This window comes from Macrotis lagotis, chromosome X, assembly GCF_037893015.1.
Source record: "Macrotis lagotis isolate mMagLag1 chromosome X, bilby.v1.9.chrom.fasta, whole genome shotgun sequence".
Taxonomy (NCBI): Eukaryota; Metazoa; Chordata; class Mammalia; order Peramelemorphia; family Peramelidae; genus Macrotis; species Macrotis lagotis.
The window spans coordinates 189,566,837-189,589,059 of NC_133666.1; the positions used below are offsets into that span (position 1 = coordinate 189,566,837).

The following is a 22,223-nucleotide window of genomic DNA, read 5'->3' on the forward strand; positions in this document are numbered from 1 at the left end:
CTATACCGTCTACGCGGTTTTCCTGACCAAGGTCCCGTGGCGCCTCGTCCTTCTCCAGCGGAGGGGAAGACAAGCGAGGGCCTTGCCCCCTGCAGGTGCCGCCCGGTGGCCCCTGCGCCATCCAGCTGCCAACATCCGCAGCGCTCCTCTTCTGCAGACTGCCAGGGAAGGGCACATAAGCAACCCGGCACTCGACTAGCCCAAGTCTTTTTTCTCTCGCTAACGTTTTTTTTTTACTCCAGTTTTTTGTAAATTCATGTTTATAAACTGCTGCTTGCTCACAGGTACCGTGTGGTTTTCCATGACCTTTTTTACATTCAATCATTTTCATTTCTTCAGAATTGTTTGCCAAGTAACGCTAAATTTGGTATTTTAAGAAAACGAGTGTTTGGAATCATTTAAAGGAGTTTTTTTTACGGGGTTAAGGTGGCTCGCCCAAGGCCACACGGCGAGGTAATTATTAAGGGTCTGAGGCTGGATTTGAACTCAGGTCCTCTATGCCACCTAGCCGCCCCCGTTTAAAGGAGTTTTTTCCCCCGTCTAATTGTGGGTCCCTTTAGACCCGGCGGCCAGTCTCGCTCGCTTGGTTTTAGGGGCCAGGCCGCACGCCTCCGGGCGGCCAGGGGCCCCTTCCGGGGCTCCGGGGAAGCCTCACCTAACTCCGCCTAAAACGCTCCCGGCCGGCGGGCAGCTCGGGGCTCCCCAAGCCGCGCCTGGCGGAGGGTCCTCGTGCGCTCGGGGGCGGAGCGGAGGCCGACCCTGGCAGGCCGGCCGCGGCGGGGAAGGGATGGAGGAAGCACGTACCCGGGCGGCCCAGGCCTCCGCCGGGGCTTCTGCTCTAACAACCGCCTCAGGACCAATGCCCCGGGGCCCTCCCCAGCCGCGCTCCTTCCCGCGGCCTGCACTTTAGAGACGGCCCCTCCCGTCCGCGAACCGCCCACTTCCGGCGAGCGCGAGGGCAGCCGGGAGAACCAGCGAGCACCGCGCGTCGGGACCTAGAGCGCCCGCGCTGGGCTCGGGGCGGGCCTGGAGCTGCCGGCACCCCTCCCCCCTCCGGCCCGCATCGCCCCGCCCCACCGCGCCGCAGCTTCTCCGGCATTGGCTCTCCGGCTTACTTTTCTCCCGGAAGAAGATTGAAGGCGAGAAGCGGGAGGAAGGAAGGGGAGGGCGAGGGCAGCGGAAGCTCGGGCCGCGGCCTTGTGAGGCGGCTCCCGCAGCCTCGGCCGGCGTCTCCCGCCTTCCCCGCTGGGACCCTTCCGAGGCCTCCCGGCCCGTCCGCCCCGCCCCCGCCTCCGCGCTCCCGCGAGACCCGGCGTGCGCCTGCGTGTGCGCCCAGGCCCGCCGAGCCGAGCGGCGCCGCCGCGCCGCCCTCTCCATTACCGCTTCCGCCTTTGCCCGCAGCTGGGAAGGAGCGCTGCGTAGTTTCGTCCATCGGCCGCGGCCGCGAAGGCGGAGGGGGCGCGGGCGGCGGGCAGCATGTCGCGACGGCGGCACAGCGACGAGAACGACGGTGAGTAGGCGGGAAAAGGCCAGGCGGAGGTCGGGGCCCAGGGCGGCCACGCGCGGACCAGCTCCGTGCCCCTCGGGGGGCGGCGGCGGCTGCGCGGGCACCGGGTCCCGGATCCCGGATCCCGGAGCGGGGCTCCAGGCCTGCAGTCTGGGCGGCCTCCCGCGCTGCCCGGCCGAGACGCGGGGCGAGCCACGGAGCCGACGTCTGCCTCCGTTTCCCCTTGTGTAAAGCGGCGATAACCGCCTCGCGCCCAGCATCCTTGCGGAGATGAAATGCCACTAACACAAAGCGCCTTGCAAGCCGCAGTGTCCGTGCGAGCTGTTAGTAGATGCGGATCGACCCACCAGGGATCCCCCTCACCACCTCCCAGCCCAGGCCACCCATGCCAGCCCCTCCCTCCGCCTCAACCCATGTGACTGTAGGGGCCTGTGTGATTTTTTTCAGTGATATCTCATTTGTCAAGTTGTCATTAATATTCTTTAAGAAAGTCACACCAGTCCGTTTTCTTGCGTGATACTGACTTTCCTTTGTATTCGATCTGAGGTTCTTAACTCCGTGAGTTTTTGTGTGTTTCTTTGTCTGTATTTTTTTCTCTCTTCTCTTCTCTCTTACCCAATTGCACCTAAAGACAATTTTTCAACCTTCATCTTTTGGTAAGCTTTTGAGTTCAAAATTTTTCTCCTTTCCTCCCCTTCCAAATCAATCTGATATAGGTGGTACATGTAAAATCGCATCAAACATATTTCCCTAGTAGTCATGTTGTGAAAGAAGAATCAGAATGAAAAGGAAAACCACAAGAAAGAAAAAAAAAGAAAAAAAATTAAAAAGTAAAGATAGTATACTTCTAATCTGCATGCAGACTCCAAAGTACTTTCTCTGGATGCATGCAGATGGCATTTTTCTATAAATCTTAAAGTAATCCTTGTCTGACTTAGTTGGTCATCTCACAGTGTTGCTATTAACATGTACAATCAGTGTTCTCCTGGTTCTGGTCACTTCGCTTATCATCAGTACATGTAAGTCTTTGCACATTTTTCTAAAATCCTGCTGATGATTTCTTACAGAATAAAAGTTTTCCATCACTTTCATATATTACAGCTAATTCAGCCATTCCAGGAGAATTTTCTTGTGATCACATGATAGATACAGATTTCATTGTATACTATGTTATCTTAGCCACAGTTTTTTTTAAGGTTTTTGCAAGGCAGATGAGGTTAAGTGGCTTGCCCAAGGCCACACAGGTAATTATGAAGTGTGTGAGGCTGAATTCAGAGCTCTGGTACTCCTGACTCCAGGGCTGGTGCTCTGTCCACTGCACCACCTAGCTGCCCCCTTAGCCATGCTTTTTAAGCATAATTCTGTAATCTTATTGATAGTCTTGAGAGGGAAAAACTGAATAGACTCAAAGGACAAAATACTGAGTGATTGAGTCTTCAAAGTAGGATTCAAAATTCATGTTCAAGGAATTACTTGTTTACCATATTATAGGAATTTATTGAAACTGCAGTAACAGAAGCAGGCAGCAGGTATCAGGAGTTTCTCATAAAAGACAGAAATTTCACAAAATATTTCATATAATTATAACAATAGTAATTAATAGACCTCCAGGAATTTATAATCTTTGCCACACCTTTCTCTCTGTAGTGCTCTGAAATAAGCATTTGATTATTCTCTTTACCAGAAAAGTTGATGATGAACTTATTAACAGTTTTATTCATTTGAGCTGGAGATCTTGTTAGAATGAGCAAACTTAGAGATGTCTGCAAACAATTTCATGTGTCCCTACTAAAATCCAATTCACTGGGTTTTCAAAGGTTATGGTAGTGGAGATTCCAGTGATGATTTTTCTTGCTAAAACTGCTACTTGAAACTGCTAATTTAGCCTACATTGGTATAGAGAGGGCCCTTATCAATAAAGTCATGAAATATATTTCACATGTTCTACAAGTAACTAAATGCACTAAAAGGGTGTGTTTTTTTTTTTTTTTTTGCAAGGCAATGGGGTTAAGTGTCTTGCTCTAGGCTTGCCACATAGCTAGGTAACTATTAAATATCTGAGGCCAGATTTGAACTCAGGTACTCCTGACTCCAGAGCCGGTGCTCCACCTAGTCCCCCCCAAGGGTGTGTTTTTTTAAAAATACATATAACATACGTGGTAACTAAATTACATGGGTAAAAGAATAATTATTTTTTCCCTAAAAGGAACTTTAATTTTTTTACCTTTTTTCTAGTCACTACTTTTCACTAACCCCCCTTTTTAGATTTTTTTGCAAGGCAGTGGGGTTAAGTGACTTGCCCAAGGCCACACAGCTGGGTAATTATTAAGTGTCTGAGGCTGGATTTGAACTCAGGTACTCCTGACTCCAGGGCTGCACCACCCTCCCCTTTTTTGTTAAAAAAAAAGATCTGGCACTGATTTGAACATGAACAAAAATACACAACAACTACAATACCACAATATAGCAAATATATATTATGAATCATTTTAATTTTTAAAAAGGTTTTCAGTATTTTTTTGAGAGCAGGAAACTGCTCTTACCTAGGAATACAAGTTGAGATGTGACATAGCTTCTGCCCTCAATGAACTTTTTCTGCTGGGGGAAAGATATTGTTTACATAGAAACAGATAAATACAAGGTAGGGTATAATAGGAACAAAGGAAAAATCAGTACAGAATACTAGGAAAATTGAGGAGGTACAGAATATTTTCATCTGGGGAATCAAGGAAGTTTTCATGAAGGAGGTGATATCTCAGTTGATTCTTTTTTTTTTTAAAAAAACCAAAAAGATATCAATAAAATTTATTTTTTTAAAGTAAATGATAGAAATGTGCCAAGGAATACTTTCTCTTAGCACCAAATAACAAGATGACAAAACTCCAGAGGATGTGAACAATTCTGAAATTGTTTCCTCTTACCCTAAATCAAACAGCATTGGTTTATAAAATCTTTATCAGTTGTCACAAAACTTTATATCCTTGGAAACCATCCTGAAGTAATTTAACATATTTAAAATCAACTTCTGTAGATGGTGATATGCACAGACTCACACATGATGCTGGCCACTTCATGACATGAATTACAGAGCAGGGATCCAACAACTGAAGCCAATTCCCACTGTTTTGACCCCTGAAATCTCTCTGAAGATATTTTCTAAATGACTGAGTAGAAAGTATGAGGCTTGGCTGGCATGTGAATGGCTGTATGTGGCTGCCTTTGCATTTGCTCTGGGATCACTTTCTACACTTTATATGTCACCTGGTCCTTTGGCAGCTCCAAATCACAAAGTGATTTTAGGACAAAGATACCCATGATACAACACATATTTGCTTTACAATTCACAAAATACACGAAGTTGTGTGGTAAGTAGTCTCAGGATTGTTGAATTTTCTCTTTGTCTCAAACTTTCAATAACATCATTGATCATTATGACATGAGTTCACATTGATGCAGCACTTTAAATAATGTGTTTTTCCATATGTGCAAAGAATATTAGAAATCTAGTTGTCATCTCAGTTGATGCTTAAAGGTAGAGATTGTTTGACTTTTACCTCTATCTTTGCATACACTGAACCTCAGATGGATATAGGTGGGATTTAAGGACATGCAGAAGAAAAAAAAATGTTAGGAGTGGAAATGTAAGAAGAGATGAAAGGACTGAAATTCATGATCAGAAGGGCAGGAACATAAGATGCTTCTTTTAGAATCTTTAGATGATAATTGGATCATACTTCTAATTTCTGCCTAGTCAATACTAAATAGGTTTCATTCACCTTGAGTTAAATTTTTGGTATAGCTTAATTTTGAGTTTATAGTTTTAAGTTCCACTTGACTGACTTTATGACTTTATGAAGAATAGAGACTAGAGTCCATTCACTTAATGTGAAGGAGAGCATAATTTGTTTGAAAAAGATGATTAGTTTTGTTAAAGTCTTACATAGTAAAAGGAACTTTAATTTAAGCTTTCTCTTCTTTTGAAACTCTTGTTTTCTAATTTTCATTTGTCCTTGTAACTGACTTTTTTTTTTTTTTAGTTTTTTGCAAGGCAATAGGGTTAAGTGGCTTGCCCAAAGCCACACAGCTAGGTAATTATTAAGTGTCTGAGGCTGGATTTGAACTCAGGTCCTTCTGACTCCCAGGCCAGTGCTCTACACGTTGTGTCACGTAGCTGTCCCTGTAACTGACTTATGATAAACTTGTTAAGAACTATTGCAAGATTTTTTTTTGGTAGGATTCTTCTATAGAGACCTTTACATTGTAATACTTTCTTATCAAGTTACCAATTTGGGAACTCCTGTGGTTTCCTAGGAGTCTTTAAATGTATCATTTCTAACATTGCCATTGTTCTTAAGATAGTTCATTGATATTTCTTTCTACCTCAACCCAGATGTGATGATTATTAGACTTTTCGGGAGTATATCTGATCCTATAAGTTTATTTGAGGAAAAACTAACTTGTAGCATACCGCTTCCTTTTTTCTGTAAAGAATCTCAAAACACAAATATCCCCTAACACACAGCAAAGCTTTTCTTCTGTGCACCAAAATCATTAGGTTGCTCTACTCTTTTTTGTGAACTAGCCAACTTGGCAGTGGAAGCAGCCAGTAGAAGAGAAAAAATACATAGATAAGAGGGAGGAGGAATGCATTGTACTAGATTGTTCAATATTATAGCATTTTAAAGATGGCCTTGGTTCTAGCTAGAATTTATTAGCATAGTATAAGTTTACCAGTTGCTTATCCAGGTATTATTTTATTTGTTCCTCAGAGAAAAACTCCTCAAACTAGAGAGAAAGGGGCTATTATTATCCTCATTTTTACAGGTGAGAAAACTGAGGCACAGAGAGGCTAAGTGACATTCACAAGGTTACACTACTCATAAATGTCTGAGGCAGGATTTCAACTCAGGTCTTCTTTACTCTAAGTCCAGCCCTCTATCTGCTGTACCACCTAAAAATAGATGCAGTTTAATTTCATCCTTATAAATGATCTATCTAAAAGTTGATGTTAGACTATAAATCATTAGGGGAAATTATTTAAACTGATTTGGTTAATACTGTGTTGTGGTTGGAGAATTGTATTCTCCAAGGACCCCACATATTTATGAATACATATAATTAATCTTTGTATAGAAAGACCTCGGCTTGTTCAGACTGCTGGAAAAAAGTTTTATATCTCTAGTTAAGTTGGTTGCCTGAATGGAAGCAAGCAGTGCAGCTCCCAACATATTTGAACACACACACACACACACACACACACCCCTACCTTAATATTAACACCAGACAAATAATGATAAAGAATTCCAGTGAAAATCTACAGTAAGTAATTTCATCTTCCCCAGAACTACATATAAAAAAATCAACCAACAGCCATTTGAAAAGGTCCTTGCTGAAAATGGAGTACTAACACCAGTAAAGAACAAAGAAATCTCTCAGCATGATCAGAAACTAGCCAGGGAAATCAGTATTCTTCATGGCTTATTACCTAGAAGCAGAATGAAAAGAGAGCTTCCGTGAGAAAGCCCTGAAATGATCCAGTACTCACAGTTTGAACCTTGGAGTGACCAGGAGAGTCTGTCACCAGTGACTAACTTCATCCTGGGAGACCCCAGACCCAGGGCTTCAACATTCAAAGCATTCTGTCCTGAGATTACACAGAAGGCTCTGAAGTCCCAGTATTCTGAATCTCAAAGATTGTAGATTGGGCAGTGCTGATCACTCAACGAAAAAGCATAGTGGGGGGGCCAAGCCTGGCCTGGGCACAGAGCTCCAGTTCCGGAACTAAGGCTAGAGATAAGCATAAACAGGAGAAGACTCTTCTAAAGAATAGCTCTTCTACTTTAATATAAAAAAATACTATCTAGAAAATAGATTATAAGCAGATTCAAAATAAACAGACATAGATTTTCCACAAGGATTACATGAAGATCTGGAGAAGCAAAGAAACATAAAAATGAAATAAAAGCATCGATGGGAAGAATTGGTAGAATAAATAGAACACAAAGGTACATCTTACTAAAGTAAAGAATTCTCTCAAAATCAGAGTAGACCAAACAGAAATCAGTGACTCCCTGAGACATCACGAAATACTGAAAATCTAAGGATTAGGTGAATAGAAGCAAGTGTGTGCATTTGCTATGAACAAAAAAGACAAGCTAAAGGAGAATAAATTTAATAATCTTCAGAGTCACTGAAAACTATAATGGAAATAGAAGAGAAAACCTGGATGCTATATTTCAAGAAGTTAAAAATGAAAACTGCTTCAATCTTTAGAATCAAAGGGCAAAGTGCAAATGAAAAGAAAGCACTGATTACCTTTTGAATGAAATCCCAATAAGAAAAGTTACAGGAACATCAGAGGTAAAATTCAGAACTTCCTGGTCAAAGGGGAAAAAATTATTACAAATAACAGAAAGAGTTCAAGTGTCAAGAAATTACAGTCAAGAACATACAAAACCTGACAGCTTCTACTGTAATGAGAAGAGTTGTTAGGTTGCAATATTCCCCCCAAAAAAGCAAAACATAGGTTTACTATCAAGAGATTGTCCTGCAAAGCTAAATATATTTTTACAGAGGGGAGAAAAGTAGAACACAAAAGAAAGGAATTTCAGTCATTCTCATTGAAAAAGACTAAAAGCTCAATAAAAACTTTGAAATAAAACATGAGTTCACAGAAACAGAAAGTAATTTATTCATGCTTTTGGAAAGGCTATATGAATGTTAAAGTCTTAATATTCTAATAGGATAAAAAGAAAAATATTGACAGAGTTGCATAAGATAAACACTGAAAATGTGTTCTAATGGTTTTTAGAGAAGAAAGAAAAGGGAGAGTGAAAATTATATTGCTGTGGAAAGGAAGAAAAAGTGGGTGGAGGGGTGATGGAGCATCGGCCCTGAAGTCAGGAGTACCTGAGTTCAAATGTGGCCTCAGACACTTAATAATTGTGCAGCTGTGTTGACCTTAGGCAAGTCACTTAACCCCATTGCCTTAAATTAAAAAAAAATGAAAGTGAGTGGAACTTAGTATTTTATAATTGGGTATATGAGAATAGTAAACAGACATAGAAAACAGGGTAGGGAGCGGCATCAAATGCATCTCAATCTTGTGTGTACCCAGAAGGAAGGTTTTAAAAAAAAACATCTACAGGCAGAGCAAAATGTTGTAATAAAATCAGGGACTCAACCTCAGCTCTCTCAGATTCCCCTCCAAATAACTCTAAAATAAAATTCTTCAGTGAGGATATTTGAGAGGGCAAAGGAGCAAGAATTTCAACCATGAATAATCTTCCCAGCTAAACTGAGAGTACAGTCCCAGGCTGGAGGTGGGGGTGGGGGTGGGGGTGGGAATTGGGTCTTTCAAACATTCCTAATGAAAAGACCAGAGCTGAATAGAAAATTTAACTTTCAAATACAAAGCTCAGTAGAAGCATAAAAAAAGGTAAATAGGAGAGAGAAGTCATAAGGGATTCAATAGGATTATAAAGTATTTAGTTTCTTCCTTGGGAAGGTGATACTTATGATTCTCAAGAACTTTATCATTATTATTATTATTATTATGACAGAAGGTGAATACATAGAAGGCATGGGTATACATTGAATATGTGGAATGATTTCCAAAAAATAGAATTGGGGCAGGGGGAAAGGGGATAATGCATTGGCAAAAGGGGGAATGTAAAGTTAGAATGGGGTAAGTTATCTCACATAAAAGAGGTGCAAATGGAAAACCTTTTTACAATGGCGGGGAAGATGGGATCATGGCAGGTATCATCACTTGATGCTTATGACTCATCAGACTTGGCTCATGATATACACATTTAACTGCATATCGAAATTAATGAAGGCAGATTGGAAGTGCCAGAGATCAAAAGCAAAACAGATGTTTGAGAAGGGACAGAGTAAAAGGAGAGATAATGATAAATAGGGGTGGGGGGAATAGGATGGAGGGAATTAAAGTTAGTAATCATTACTGAATGGGATGAACAGAAGAGTATAGCAGCATACATTAAAAACCATAATTCAACAGTAACAAAAGTAGAAAACCTTTGAGCTAGTAAAACTAGGAGTTGATTTTATTGGGAGTGGGGGGAACACAATAGATAAACCATTGGCTAATTCGATTAAAGAAAAAAAAGGAAAACTAAATTACCAATATCAAAAATGGAAAGGGTGAATTCACCAATGAAGAAGAAATTAAAGCAAATACTAGGAACTATTTTTGCCCTTTATATGCCAATAAATCTGATAATCTAAATGAAATGGATGAATATTTATAAAAGTATAAACTGTCCAGATTAATAGAAGAGAAAATAGAAGCAAAGCTGTCCATTATCAGTACTATTTTTCAATATTGTTCTAGAAATGCTGGGCATAGCAAAAGAAAAAAGAAATTAAAGAAATTAGAATAGGCAATGAAGAAATAAAATATTTCTTGCAGATAATATGATGCTATACTTAGAGAAGCATATAGAATCACTTTGAAAACTAAAGTAATTAACAACTTCAAAAAAGTTGCAGGATATAAAATAAATTCACATTAAAACATCAGTATTTCTATACATTGGATACAGTAACATGAGTTAGAAAAATTCCATTTAAAATAACTACTGGGGCAGCTAGGTGGCGCAGTGTATAGAGCATCAGCTCTGGAATCCAGAGTACCTGAGTGCAAATCTGGCCTCAGACTCTTAATAATTACCTAGCTGTGTGGCCTTGGGCAAGCCACCCCCATTGCCTTGCAAAAACTAAAATAATAATAATAATAAAATAACGCAGACAATATAAAATACCTCATAGTCTACCTGCAAAAACAAACCCAGAAACTATATGAATACAATAACAAAAAACCACTCAAATAAGCTCAGATTTAAATAAATGGAGAAATATTGTGTATGAGTAAAATAAAATTTACTATTAGTTTACTTATTTGATATTATTCCAATCAAACTACCAAAAGAATATTTTTAGAGCTAGAAAACAATAACAAAATTATCTGAAAGATCAAAAGGTCAATTGAGTATAAAGGGAATCAATAAAAGAAATATGAAGGAAGTTGGCCTATTTATGCCAGATCGCAAACTGTTTTATAAAGCTGCAATCATCAAAGCAGTCTGGTACAAGCAAAGAAGTAGAATGGTGGACCAGTGGAATAGATTAGATATACAATATACAGGAGTAAATGACTAATAATCTAGTGCCAAGATTAAAAAAGCAGAAACTGGGGAATAAATTTTACAGCAAATTTCTCTTATAAAGTTAGGCCTCATTGATTAAAGAAATGTACTCATTGAAACAGCTTTGAAGTATCCCCTCACAAACATATTAGATTGGCTAACATAACAGAAAAGGGAAAAGACATATGTTGAGAGCTGTGTTGAAAAATTGGGTCGTTAACGCACTGTTGGTGTGGTTGTGAACTGATCAAACTGTTCTGGAGAGCAATTTGGAACTCTGTCCAAAGGGCAATCAAAGTGTGCGTACCCTTTGATTCAACAATAACATTATCATATTTGTATCCCAGAGTGATTTAAAAAGAAAAAAAAAAAGGAAAGGGACCTATTTGAACAAAAATGTTTATTGCAACTTTTTCTGGTGGCAAAGAAATGGAAATTGAAGGGATGCCTATCAACTGGGGATTGACCGAACAAGTTATGGTCTATGATCATGATGGAATATACTATTATATAAGAAAGGATGAACAGTGTGCTTTTAGAAAACCTGGAAGGACTTAACATGAACTGAAGCAAATTGAAGTGAGCAAAACGAGTAGAACATAATACACAGTAATAGTAATATTAAATGATGATCAACTGTTAATGACTTAGCTATTCTCAGCAATACAATGATCCACAACAGTTCTATAGAACTGTGAAAAATACTATCCACTTCCTGGGAAAGAAATGATGGTGTTTGAATACAAATTGAAACATACCTTTTTTAAACTTTATTTTCCTTGAGGTTTTTTTGGGAATTTTTTCTTTTTTGATCCATGTTTTCTTTTGAAACATAATTAATTTGGAAATATTTTTCATGACTTCACATGTATTATCTATTAAATTTCTTAACTTAAGGGAAGGAGGGGGGAGGAAGAGATTTTGGAAATCAATTTTAAAAAGGCAAATGTTAAAGATGGTTTTTTATATGTTATTAGCAAAATGAATATTAAAAAAATGTTAAGCATAATTTAGTGTAGAAACATATCCAGCTCAACAGGGACAGAGAATAGAAATATAAAAAGGGAAGGTAGTTAAGGGTGGGAGTTGATGTAGAAATCTTCAAACTTGCAGGGGGAGAGATGGGGCAAGGAAAGGGAGTTGGATAGTTAAGAAAGGAGCTACTGGGAAGTGCATAGTCACCAGGAAAACAAACTTCAGCTTCAGAGGGTAGATACTGAAGGGAGGGACTAAAAGGAAAAGAACTGGAAGCTAAAGGCATGCCTCTCATTGGGGAAATGGCTAAACAAATTAGGGTTTATAAATATATTGCACATAAGAAAATCTTATTTTCAGAGAAGCTTGATAAAACTCATGTGAACCTGAAGCAAAGTTAAATAGGCAGAATCACTAATAGCAGCAACAACAAAGATTAACATGACTCCAGAAGACATGATAAATCATGTACCCATCTCCTCAAATAGAGATCAAAAGTCAAGATGGCAGAAAGATATACATATGTATGTATGTGTGTATATATATACATATATATGTATGTATGTATATATGTATTCAGAGTAACGGTGTAGATTTGTTTTACTTAATTCTGCTAATTTGTTAGAAGGGGTTTTTGTTCTGTTTATAATGGGAAGGGAGTACTTAACAGTGGTAAGGCAAAAATAGAAAGTTGTTAAAAAATCATTGAATTTGTTTTCAGTGCATATATTTTGTGAACTCTGAACTTCTTGTTCAGAAGAAATAAAGCCAAGCAGAGCAGTTTTGAAAGTAACATGTTAAATAGTATGCATATTTTTTAATATTTAATATTTATTTCTTTAGTCTCATTTTGTACAAAGAATTTTTTATACATTAATAAAATATTCTTGTTTAAGAGTAAACAGAATACCCCCCCCAAAATATAGACTCGCTTGAGCAATAAAGTAAAGGGGAGAGAAAAAAATTAAAATAAAAAAAATAATGGTAACAATTGTAGGTATGGCCAGGTGACGCAATGGACAGAGCACCAGCTCTGGAGCCAGGAGCACCCAAGCCCATATCCAGCCCAGTACACCCAATAATCACCCAGCCGTGTGACATGCAAGCCATCCCAACCCCACTGTCCTGCAAAAACCAAAAAAAGGCCCAAAATAAAATAAAATAGTAATAATAGCAGGAGTGGCTGGGTGGCAGACAGAGCACTGGCCCTTGAGCCAGGAGCACCTGGGTCCAAATCTGGCCTCAGACACCCAACAATCACCCTGCTATGTGGCAGGCAGGCCACCCAGCCCCATTTGCCCTTCACCCCCCCCCCCCAAATAATAATTATAATAAAAAATGTGCTTCAGTCTTTGTTCCAACACTGACAACTCTGTTGCAGGTGGATCACATTTTTTATGATAAGTCCATCACAAAAGTTACTGCCATTCCACTGTTGCCATTGCTGATCGCAACTCCCTCCTTTTGTATTTCTCCACTACCATGTCCTATATTTTCTCTCTCTCTCCTTTCACTCTGACTCTGCTGTAGGGTATCTTAGTGGCGCAGCAGACAGATCCCTGGCTCTGGGGCCAAGAGGGCCCAAGCCCCCATACCACCCCTTAGGCCCAGCATCCACCTGGCCCTATATGGTCCCGGACAGGCCATCCAATCCCAGCCCCTTGCAAGAAGTAAAAAAGAAAATGTGATATATCTGACCACTGTCCCCCCATGGTCCATCCTCTCCTCCATCACTCACATCCCCCACTTCCCCCTGTCCCCCCCCCTTCTTACTCCAGATGCCTATTCCCCATTGAGTATATATGCTGTTTCCTCTCCTAGCCACATCTGATGAGAGTGAAGATTCCCTCATTCCCCCTTGCCTTCCCCCCTTCCATATCATTGCAATAGCTCATTGTAATAAAGAAAAATCTTATATGAAATATCTTGGCCTATTCCCCCTCTCCTTTTTCTTTCTCCCATTATATTTCCCTTTTTTTTTCTATTGACTCCATTTTTACACCATATTTTATCTTCAAATTCAGCTTTCTCCTGTGCTTCAACTATAAAAGCTCCCTCTACCTGCTCTATTAAGTGAGAAGGTTCATATGAGTATTGTCAGTGTCATTTTTCTATGCAGGAATACATGCAGTTCATCATCATTAAGTCCCTCATATTTTCCCTCTCAACTCCAATCTCTATGCTTCACCTGAGTCCTGTATCTGAAGATCAAACCTTCTGTTCAGCTCTGGCCATTCCAACAGGAACATTTGAAATTCCCCTGGTTCATTGAAAGTCCATCTTTTTCCCTGGAAGAGGACATTCAGCCTTGCTGAGTAGTTGATTCTCCGTTGCATTCCAAGCTCTTTTGCCTTCCGGTATATTATATTCCAAGCCCTACGAGCTTCCAATGTAGTTGCTGCTAAGTCCTGTGTGATCCTGACTGCAGCTCCACGGTATTTGAACTGTGTCCTTCTGGCTGCTTGTAATATTTTCTCTTTGACTTGGGAGTTCTGGAACTTGGCTATAATATTCCTAGGGGTTGGGTTTTGGGGATCTCTTTCTCGGGGGGATCGGTGGATTCTCTCCATTTCTATTTTGCCCTCTGCTTCTAGGATATCAACAATTTTCCTGTAGTGATTCTTTGAAAATGTTGTCAAGGCTCTTTTCCTGATCATGACTTTCAGGTATTCCAATAATTTTTAAATTATTTTTCCTAAATCTGTTTTCCATATCAGTTATTTTTTCAATGAGATGTTTCACATTTTCTTCTAATTTTTCATTTTTTTTAGTTTTGAAGTAATGAGTCCTGATTTCTCATAAATTCATCTTATCTCCCTGAGTTCTATTCTTTGTCTGAAGGATTTGTTTTCCTTAGAGAGCTTTCTTATCTCTTTTTCCATCTGGCCAATTTTGCTTTTTAAAGTATTCATCTCCTCAGTAACTTTTTGAACTGTTTTATCCATTTGACCTAAGCTGGATTTTAGCATGCTATTTTCTTCAGCATTTTTTTTGGATTTCCTTGACTAAGCTGCTGACTTCATTTTCATGGTTTTTCCTGCATCTCCTTTCTTTTCCCAGTTTTTCCTTCTAACTCCCTCATTTGATTTTCAAAGTCTTTTGAGCTCTGTCATAACCTGAGCCCAATTTCTGCTTTTCTTGGAGTCTTTAGATGTAGGAGCTTGCGCTTCCTCATCTTCAGACTGAGTGTTTTGATCCTTCTTGGGCTCACAGGCAAAATATTTCTCAATGGTGTTCCTCTGCTTGCTCATTTTCCCAGCCTAAGCCTGTTTTGGGGGTGCTTTCTGAGCTTTTGGGACACTCCCACAAGGGTGTCAGTGTGTAAGGCTCTGTCCTTCCTCCTGGTCTGTGAATGACCATATGCGCCCCCCTCAGGTATAGGAGGTGGAGAGGGCCCCTGTTGTTCTATTGGGGGGGGGGGGGCTAGACTGCAATCAGGATGTGAATGTGGTCAGAGCCCCAGAGTCCTGTTCCAGAGGCAGAGGACAGAGCTCTGCAGTCTCTCTTCACTCCCCTGCCTAGGTTCAATGGGCTCATGCCATGGGGGCTCCTGCTTATGGGCTCTACCTGCTTCTGTTCCTGGATGGTGGCCATGCTGTTGCTAGCTGGGCCTGAAGGCTGGGCTTCATGTGCTCTCTCTGGCAGAGGTCCCCCCTCTGTTCCCCCAATTTGTGCCCGGTGCTCCCCGGGGTGCAGCTCAAGAAACTCCCCCACTGCTGTGAGCTGTGGCTCCCAGCACCCTGGGGCTGCCTCCAGGAAGTTGAAGTTCTTTGGCTCTGATGGGCCACCCCTCTGACCCGGGGAGCAGAGCCTTTCTGTTGTTTTCCAGGTTACCTTGAGTAGGAGAACTGCCTCACTGGGTCCCTCTGTGGGTTCTGTCTCAAATTTTGTTAAAGTCCTTAGTTTCGAAGATTTATGAGAGAGTGCCTAAGACAGGATCTGCTCTTGTTGCCATCCTGGCTCTGCCCCCCCCCCCCCAGTATGCATATTTTTAAAGGAAGATATGTAGCATAGAGATTGTTTCATATGCAGGGTTCTTTCTGCTTTTTAAAAAATATTCTATTCCTCAAAAATAGGAAACACTTTTGATTTCAACTTTTCAGAATATAAAAGGAAAGATTAACATTGTATATGAACATATAACAGGTTTCTGGATCCTATTGAAGATGTCCTTTGTTATACCTAGGTTGTAGAAAGTTGTACTCATTGTAGCATAGTTTGTCATAGATCAGCTATTTGATGGATGGTAGACTGTTAACCAAAAACAGTGATTGATTATCAGAAATGCTTTGGCCACACATTGGAATGAAACATGAATCACTACAACTTAGCTATAATAAGCTAATGGGAAATCAAGTTAACATCTGAGAATGGAGTTTACATGTAAGACTTGAGAATAGTAATTTTTCAAGTTAGAATTCCAGCAAACAGTCCAGGAAACAGGAGCATATCATTACTAGCTTTGTTGTCATTAAAGGACAAACTACTTTGTGAGTGATGAGAGACTAATTTCATCTTTCTAGCCTAGCTAAAAAGACTTTGTCAGTAGCAGTATCTTAAAAGACAAAATTCAGAGATATTAGCTTAAAGAAGACAGCAGCCATTCAAATCTTGCCATTTTTTGGCCAACTCAAAAGTTATGACTATAGTTGCTTAGAAAATCAGAGTTCTTTTTTTTTAAACAACTAAATCAGAATGGATCATGCTAATCTTTAATTTTTTCTGTATTGTTAAAACAGAACAACCCCACAAAAGGAAGAAGACCTTGCAATCAATTGAGATTGAAGATCGGATAGAATCTCTAATATGCAGAGTAGGAGAAAAGGTAGGAACTATCACAGATAAATGTCAGAACTTTTCTAGTGGCAATATATTGAAAAATCTGAATGTTAAAAGCTTGATCGTTTTATACTTGCATTTCTTAGATAAAGCTGTCTTTTTTAAAAAAATATTAAGTGTTTTTGCAAAGATTGTTTTACATATTGAAGTACCAAGTACATTCATTTTTTTTTTTGTTTTCTTTCATTCTGTTTTGTTTTTTGTTGTTCTTAGTGAAGAAGAGTTCACATATTATGTAGAAAGCATTGTGCAAAATGCTTTCAGGTACAAAGTTAAGCTATGGTCCTGTCATCACAGAATTTATCATCTTGTAGGGGATATTTAATGTAAACAAATAAGCAGTAATTGTATAATATATAATAACACTAAATAAAATGTGGCAAAAAGAGTAAGAGAGAAATAGAGTGCACACAAGCAAACAAGACTGGTTCAGGGCCAATTAAAGGACGGACAGTATTTTAAGTAGCGGGGGTGGTTGGGGAGAGGAAGGGTGGCTGAATGTTGGTAACAGCATGAGTAAAGGAATGAAGGTATTGGATTACATAGAGGACAAGTTGTGAAATTTAGCTGGAACATAACATTTGTGGAGAAGAGGAATGTGAGATTAGGCAGGAAAAGTAGAGAGGCACTTTGAATTCTGAATTATAGTTTCAACTTAATTCAGTAGGTAACAGAATTTTATTTGGATTTCTTTTTCTTCTGGTAAGTTGTATGAAGAATGATTAGAAATGGTAAAAATTTAAGTCAGGAGATAAATGTCTTTTGCCATATTCAGGATTAGTGGTAATGAAAGCCTGCACTTAGGTAAGGGCAGTTGTAGAAAGGAAAAAAATGGAAGGGAAAATCATTGAAGAGATAAAATATAAAGAAGTTTTGGATGTGATATAGTAAATAGTCAAGAGAGTCAGTTAATTCTTGTCTAAAGCTTTACTGCTAATAAATGTCCAGGTCAAGATTTCCTAGACTGCTAGTTTATTGCTTTTCTGTACTTTATTCTACTACCTCTTTTCTGTTGTTGTCCATGGGTCTAGCAATTCATATGTTGCTAAAGAGCAAAGACTTTTTTTCTTTACGTTTATTCCCTACAAAACCTGTCATGCTACTTTGTACTTTGAAAAATGTTTCTTCACATTATTGTGAAGAAAATAATTAACATTGATATTAAATAGAATTACATGAAAAACAGTGTGTAAAATGTCCCTAACCTTTGACCCAGATATTCCAGTACTAGACATACACTTCAAGAATGTTACTGTTAAAAAGAAAGCCTCTGTTTACACACAGGTATTTATAATGATACTTTCTGTAGGAACCCAGAACCAGAAACAGAACACTCAAGATCTGAAGGATATGCCTAAACAATATAATATTATTGTGCTATAAGAGATGATAAGTATGATAAAGTTAAGTGGAAGCAGGAAAACAGTATATACAATATCTACAACAAATAAATAGAAGTCATAATAGCACCAAAACAGTTGACAATGCTATGAAATTTGACTTTTAGCCCCAGAAGATATATGAGATGGTATCAAAGGAAGTAGATGATTGTGGGTATGGAACATTATAGATTTTGTCAAAATATTTTTTTTGAGGGGTTTTGTTTTTCAATTTTCTTCTTTGTTATAAGATGACTTTCTGGGAGAGGGAAGGAATGGGATACATTGGAAGTGTAATATAAAAGTTAATGATAATAATATTTATTTTTCAAAATTGATTTATCACTAAGGGATAATGTCATCTTTCCTTAAGCTAAATTTGATCTCCCTTTAGAGTACTTTCTCATTGGAAAGCAACCTAGAAGGCTTAGCTGGTGTTCTGGAGGCTGATCTTCCCAACTACAAGAGCAAGATTCTAAGAATTCTTTGTACAGTGTATGTATGCAAAGGATGTATGGTATTAATATTTTGCCTGTCTTGAAAATATTTTAAGGCATATTTGTAATTCATGGTTAACTTTCTATGTTTTAGTTGTAAAATAACTAGCATTTTGTTAAAAAACAAAACCTTAAATTTTTTGAATAGTTTTATAAAAGCCTTATTTACCAACTTATTATTTTCAGATAATTTTTTGAAATATAATAATTTCTTTCATTTTATGTGTCCTATCATGCATATGAACATATGTTTGGTTTTTATCTTAGTGCACGTCTGTTTCCTTTGAAATTGACGGTTTACACCACATTAGTTGGACTACTTAATGCCCGGAATTACAACTTTGGTGGGGAATTTGTGGAAGCCATGATTCGTCAACTTAAAGAATCTTTGAAAGCAAACAACTATGATGAAGCTGTGATTTTGGTAGGTTTGATTTTGGTTTGGTTTGGTTATATATTTTCCCGAGTTTGGGTGGAAGAGGAGAAAGTTTGAGAAGTATAGGTAGAAAGATTTTTTTTTCCTTTTAGTTTTCTTTATTTATTTACAATCCTTCATTTCACCTTAAGCCTCACATTCACCTTGTTTAAATTTTTCCCTTTACAGTTGTGGTGAAGAGATTTCTTCTTGAAGCAATATTGCAGTTTCCTAAGCAAATTTAGAACCATGTCTTAAAAGTATTAAGATTTCAAAAGAATTTTAAGGAAGAGATTGTTCCTTATCATTGAAGTTGTTTTCTTCCCTGACCGAAATATAAGTAGAAAGTATTTCAAGCTTGTGCTTTTCTTAAGCCTCCTGGAAAATCTAATCTTTTTAATTGGAAATTAAATCTGAGATTACATCTATGTGGATAGTTCCAGTATTGCAAATTACAACTTGTTCATGTTCTCTCATACTATGTGAGACTCTGGAAAGGACCTTTTTAGTTCAACCCCATCTTTTTATAGATGGAGTGTTTAAGTAATTTCCCCAAGATTACATGTGGTAAATTGGCCAAGACACTTTTAAATTTGAACTTCAAATTCAGTATGCTTTCCAATATAATTCCTCATACTGCCTTTTTGTTCAGGCCTTCCTTCTTCTATAGATTGTGTAGCCAGCATTGTTATTACTCTTGTTTTACTTTTTAAAATTTATTTTTATATGACTTTGTAATATATTTTTCCCAGAACATCCTCCCCCCCCCTTCTTCCTTAATTCAACAACAACAAAACTTACCATAAATATGCAGAGATCAAAACAAATTCCAATGTTGGCCATGACTGAAAATGTATTTCTCTTTATTTAAATTCATCACTGGCAGGAGATGAGTTGTATGTTTCATATTCAGTGTATTTGTCTTATAGTTTCTCATTAAATTGATGAGACTTCTAAAGTCTTTCAAAGTTATTTTTCTCTTTAATATTGTTATATTGTATAAATTGTTCACCTAGCTATGTTCACTTTGCTCTCCATGAATTCATAAATCTTTTCTTAATTTCCCCTTAAACTTGGTTTTATAGGTTATCTTATGGCACCCCTTGAAACTTGGTTTTATAGGTTATCTTATGGCACAATAAATCCATTATGCTAATATTACCATAGTTTATTTAAATATTCCTGATAAGAACACACTCCCTTGGTTTCTAGATTTTGGCTGTCATGAAAAGGACTACTATAAACATTTTTGTACATATTGGTACTGTTCTCTTTTTTTTAGTCTCATGCAGTTTAGGCCTGCTAATAGTATAGCTATGTCAAAGAGTATGCACAGTTTAGTAATTTGGGGGACTTTTGGAATTTCCAGGTTGTGTTCCAGAATAACTGAACCAGTTCACATTCCACCAGTGTGTCTATTTTCTCATAGTTCTCCTCCAACTGTCATTTTCCTCTTTGCCAGTTTTATGATTCTGAGGTGGAATTTTAGAGTTAGTTTGTATTTCTCTAATTATTAGTGATTTTGGAGCATTGGTTATTATTAGTGTATTAATGTATTTCTCTAATTATTAGTGATTTGGAGCATATGATTGTTGTTTGTTGGGTTTCCTACTTTCAAAACTTTCTGTTCATATTCTTTGACCATTACTCTGTTATGGAATGGTTCTTGGTCTTATAAATTTATATCACTTTCCTTTATATCTTAGATATAAAACCTATTCATAGAAACATGCTGCCAAGATTTTTCTCCTATTTACCAGTTTCCTTTCTGATTTTTATTGTATTAAATTTGAATGTGCAAGAATTTTTAAATTTTATATAATCAAAATTGTCCATTTTTTTCTTGTTTGATTCTCACACTTGTTTTATCACGAATTCTTTAGTTTTTGCAAGGCAATGGGGTTAAGTGGCTTGCCCAAGGCCACACAGCTAGGTAATTATTAAGTGTCTGAGACCAGATTTGAACCCAGGTACTCCTGACTCCAGGGCCGGTGCTTTATCCACTGCACCACCTAGCTGCCCCATCACAAATTCTTAACCTATTTTCTATTGCTGTAAAATAATTTCTTCCTTTCTCAATTTATGACGTGATCTTTTATATTTAGATCTTTTATTCATTTGGACTTTATCTTGGTATATAGTATGATGTGTTAAATCTAATTTCTTCCAGATTGCTAATAGTTTGTCTGATAATGAACTCTTTTCCCATTAATTGGGATCTTTGGAATTATCAAATGTTAATGCTGCTTTGTAAAACAGTATGTTTACAAATGATTACTGCTTTGTAATTCAGTTTCTTTTTTTTTTTATTGGAATTTTTACTCTGGAGAGTCTTGACCTTTTTGTTCCTCAATGTGAACTTATTTTTTCTAACTCTTATTTGGTGCAGCACTGTCTAAGCAAATTAGATATTATAATTTTACTATAATGACTTCACCTTTCCATAGACAATATTTCTGTAATTATTTGGATCTACAAATAGAGCGTCTGTAATTATTTTGAATGGAATTTAATTAATTTTTGGTTGCTGATGTTTTATGTGGATTTCTTTTATATCCTACAGTTTTGCTGAAACTTATTGTTTCAATTTCTTTTTGTTTTCTAAGTAAATCATATAATCTTTGCTTGTGCTGATTCCTTTGGTTTTCTTTTTCTTGCTAGAGATAGCATTTCTAGCACCAGTTTAAGTGGTAGTGATTTATAGGCATACTTGTGGATCTTATTGGAAAGGACTTTAGCTTTTCTTCTTTACATATAACTTTTTAAAAAATTTTATTTAAGGCAATGACTTGCCCAAGGTCACACAGCTAGGGAATTATTAAATGTCTGAGGTCATATTTGAACTCAGGTCCTCCTATCTCCAGGGCCAGTGCTCTATCCATTGTGCCACCTAGCTGCCCTCTACTTTTAACATTTGGTTAAATTTAATAGATTTTATTTCCTTTAAGGGAAGGTCTGTTATATTTTATGGGGGTTTTAATAGAGACAAGTGTGAATTTTGTAAAAAAAATCCTTTTCAGCATTATAGAATATAATCTTTCTAATATGTTGTAGACTATTTACTAACATATGCCTGTATATTTTTTACCTGATAGGTACATTTTTTATCAGATCTTGTGAATTGTCATGTAATAGCTGCTCCATCAATGGTAGCCATGTTTGAAAATTTTGTAAGTGTAACTCAGGAAGAAGATGTACCTCAGGTAAGAAGAGCAATTAGTATCTTAATATTATAAAACTTTACTTTTATTCTCATTTCCTTCTCACAACAAACCATAGTGGTGTGGTAGAAAATGTTCTGGAATTGGAATCATAAGAAGAAGGTTTTAGCTAGGTCAGGAATCCTAGATTCTGATTACAGAGTAAATTCTCTTTTCTGTCACAGTAGGATGGTTTGTAATATGCTCAAGTTTTTCCTCCCTGTATTTTAATTACTGGATG

General features: G+C 38.1%; 2 protein-coding genes across 9 annotated transcripts in view; one reads left to right on the top strand and one right to left on the bottom strand.

Moving 5' to 3' along the window:
- Window positions 1–1,241, bottom strand: part of TSTD2 (thiosulfate sulfurtransferase like domain containing 2) — a 41,578-nt gene extending 40,337 nt beyond the window's left edge. For 2 of the 8 annotated variants that reach the window (XM_074207935.1, XM_074207931.1), the window contains exon 1: window positions 805–907. Coding sequence is in view for 1 of the 8 variants with exons in the window: in XM_074207928.1 (XP_074064029.1) it covers window positions 7–331 (325 nt within the window). In the remaining 7 variants the exon portion in view is untranslated. Of the gene's footprint in view, window positions 1–6; window positions 632–655; window positions 757–804; window positions 908–1,115 lie in introns of those variants that run through there. The other 6 variants (XR_012472722.1, XM_074207928.1, XM_074207933.1 and 3 more) reach the window with 6 other exon arrangements.
- Window positions 1,242–1,260: 19 nt separating this feature from the next.
- Window positions 1,261–22,223, top strand: part of NCBP1 (nuclear cap binding protein subunit 1) — a 54,239-nt gene continuing 33,276 nt past the window's right edge. The window contains exons 1-5 of the mRNA XM_074207926.1: window positions 1,261–1,510; window positions 16,392–16,477; window positions 18,265–18,365; window positions 18,635–18,791; window positions 21,878–21,985. Coding sequence (XP_074064027.1) covers window positions 1,477–1,510; window positions 16,392–16,477; window positions 18,265–18,365; window positions 18,635–18,791; window positions 21,878–21,985 — 486 coding nt within the window. The 5' untranslated portion in view covers window positions 1,261–1,476. The remainder of the gene's footprint in view (window positions 1,511–16,391; window positions 16,478–18,264; window positions 18,366–18,634; window positions 18,792–21,877; window positions 21,986–22,223) is intronic.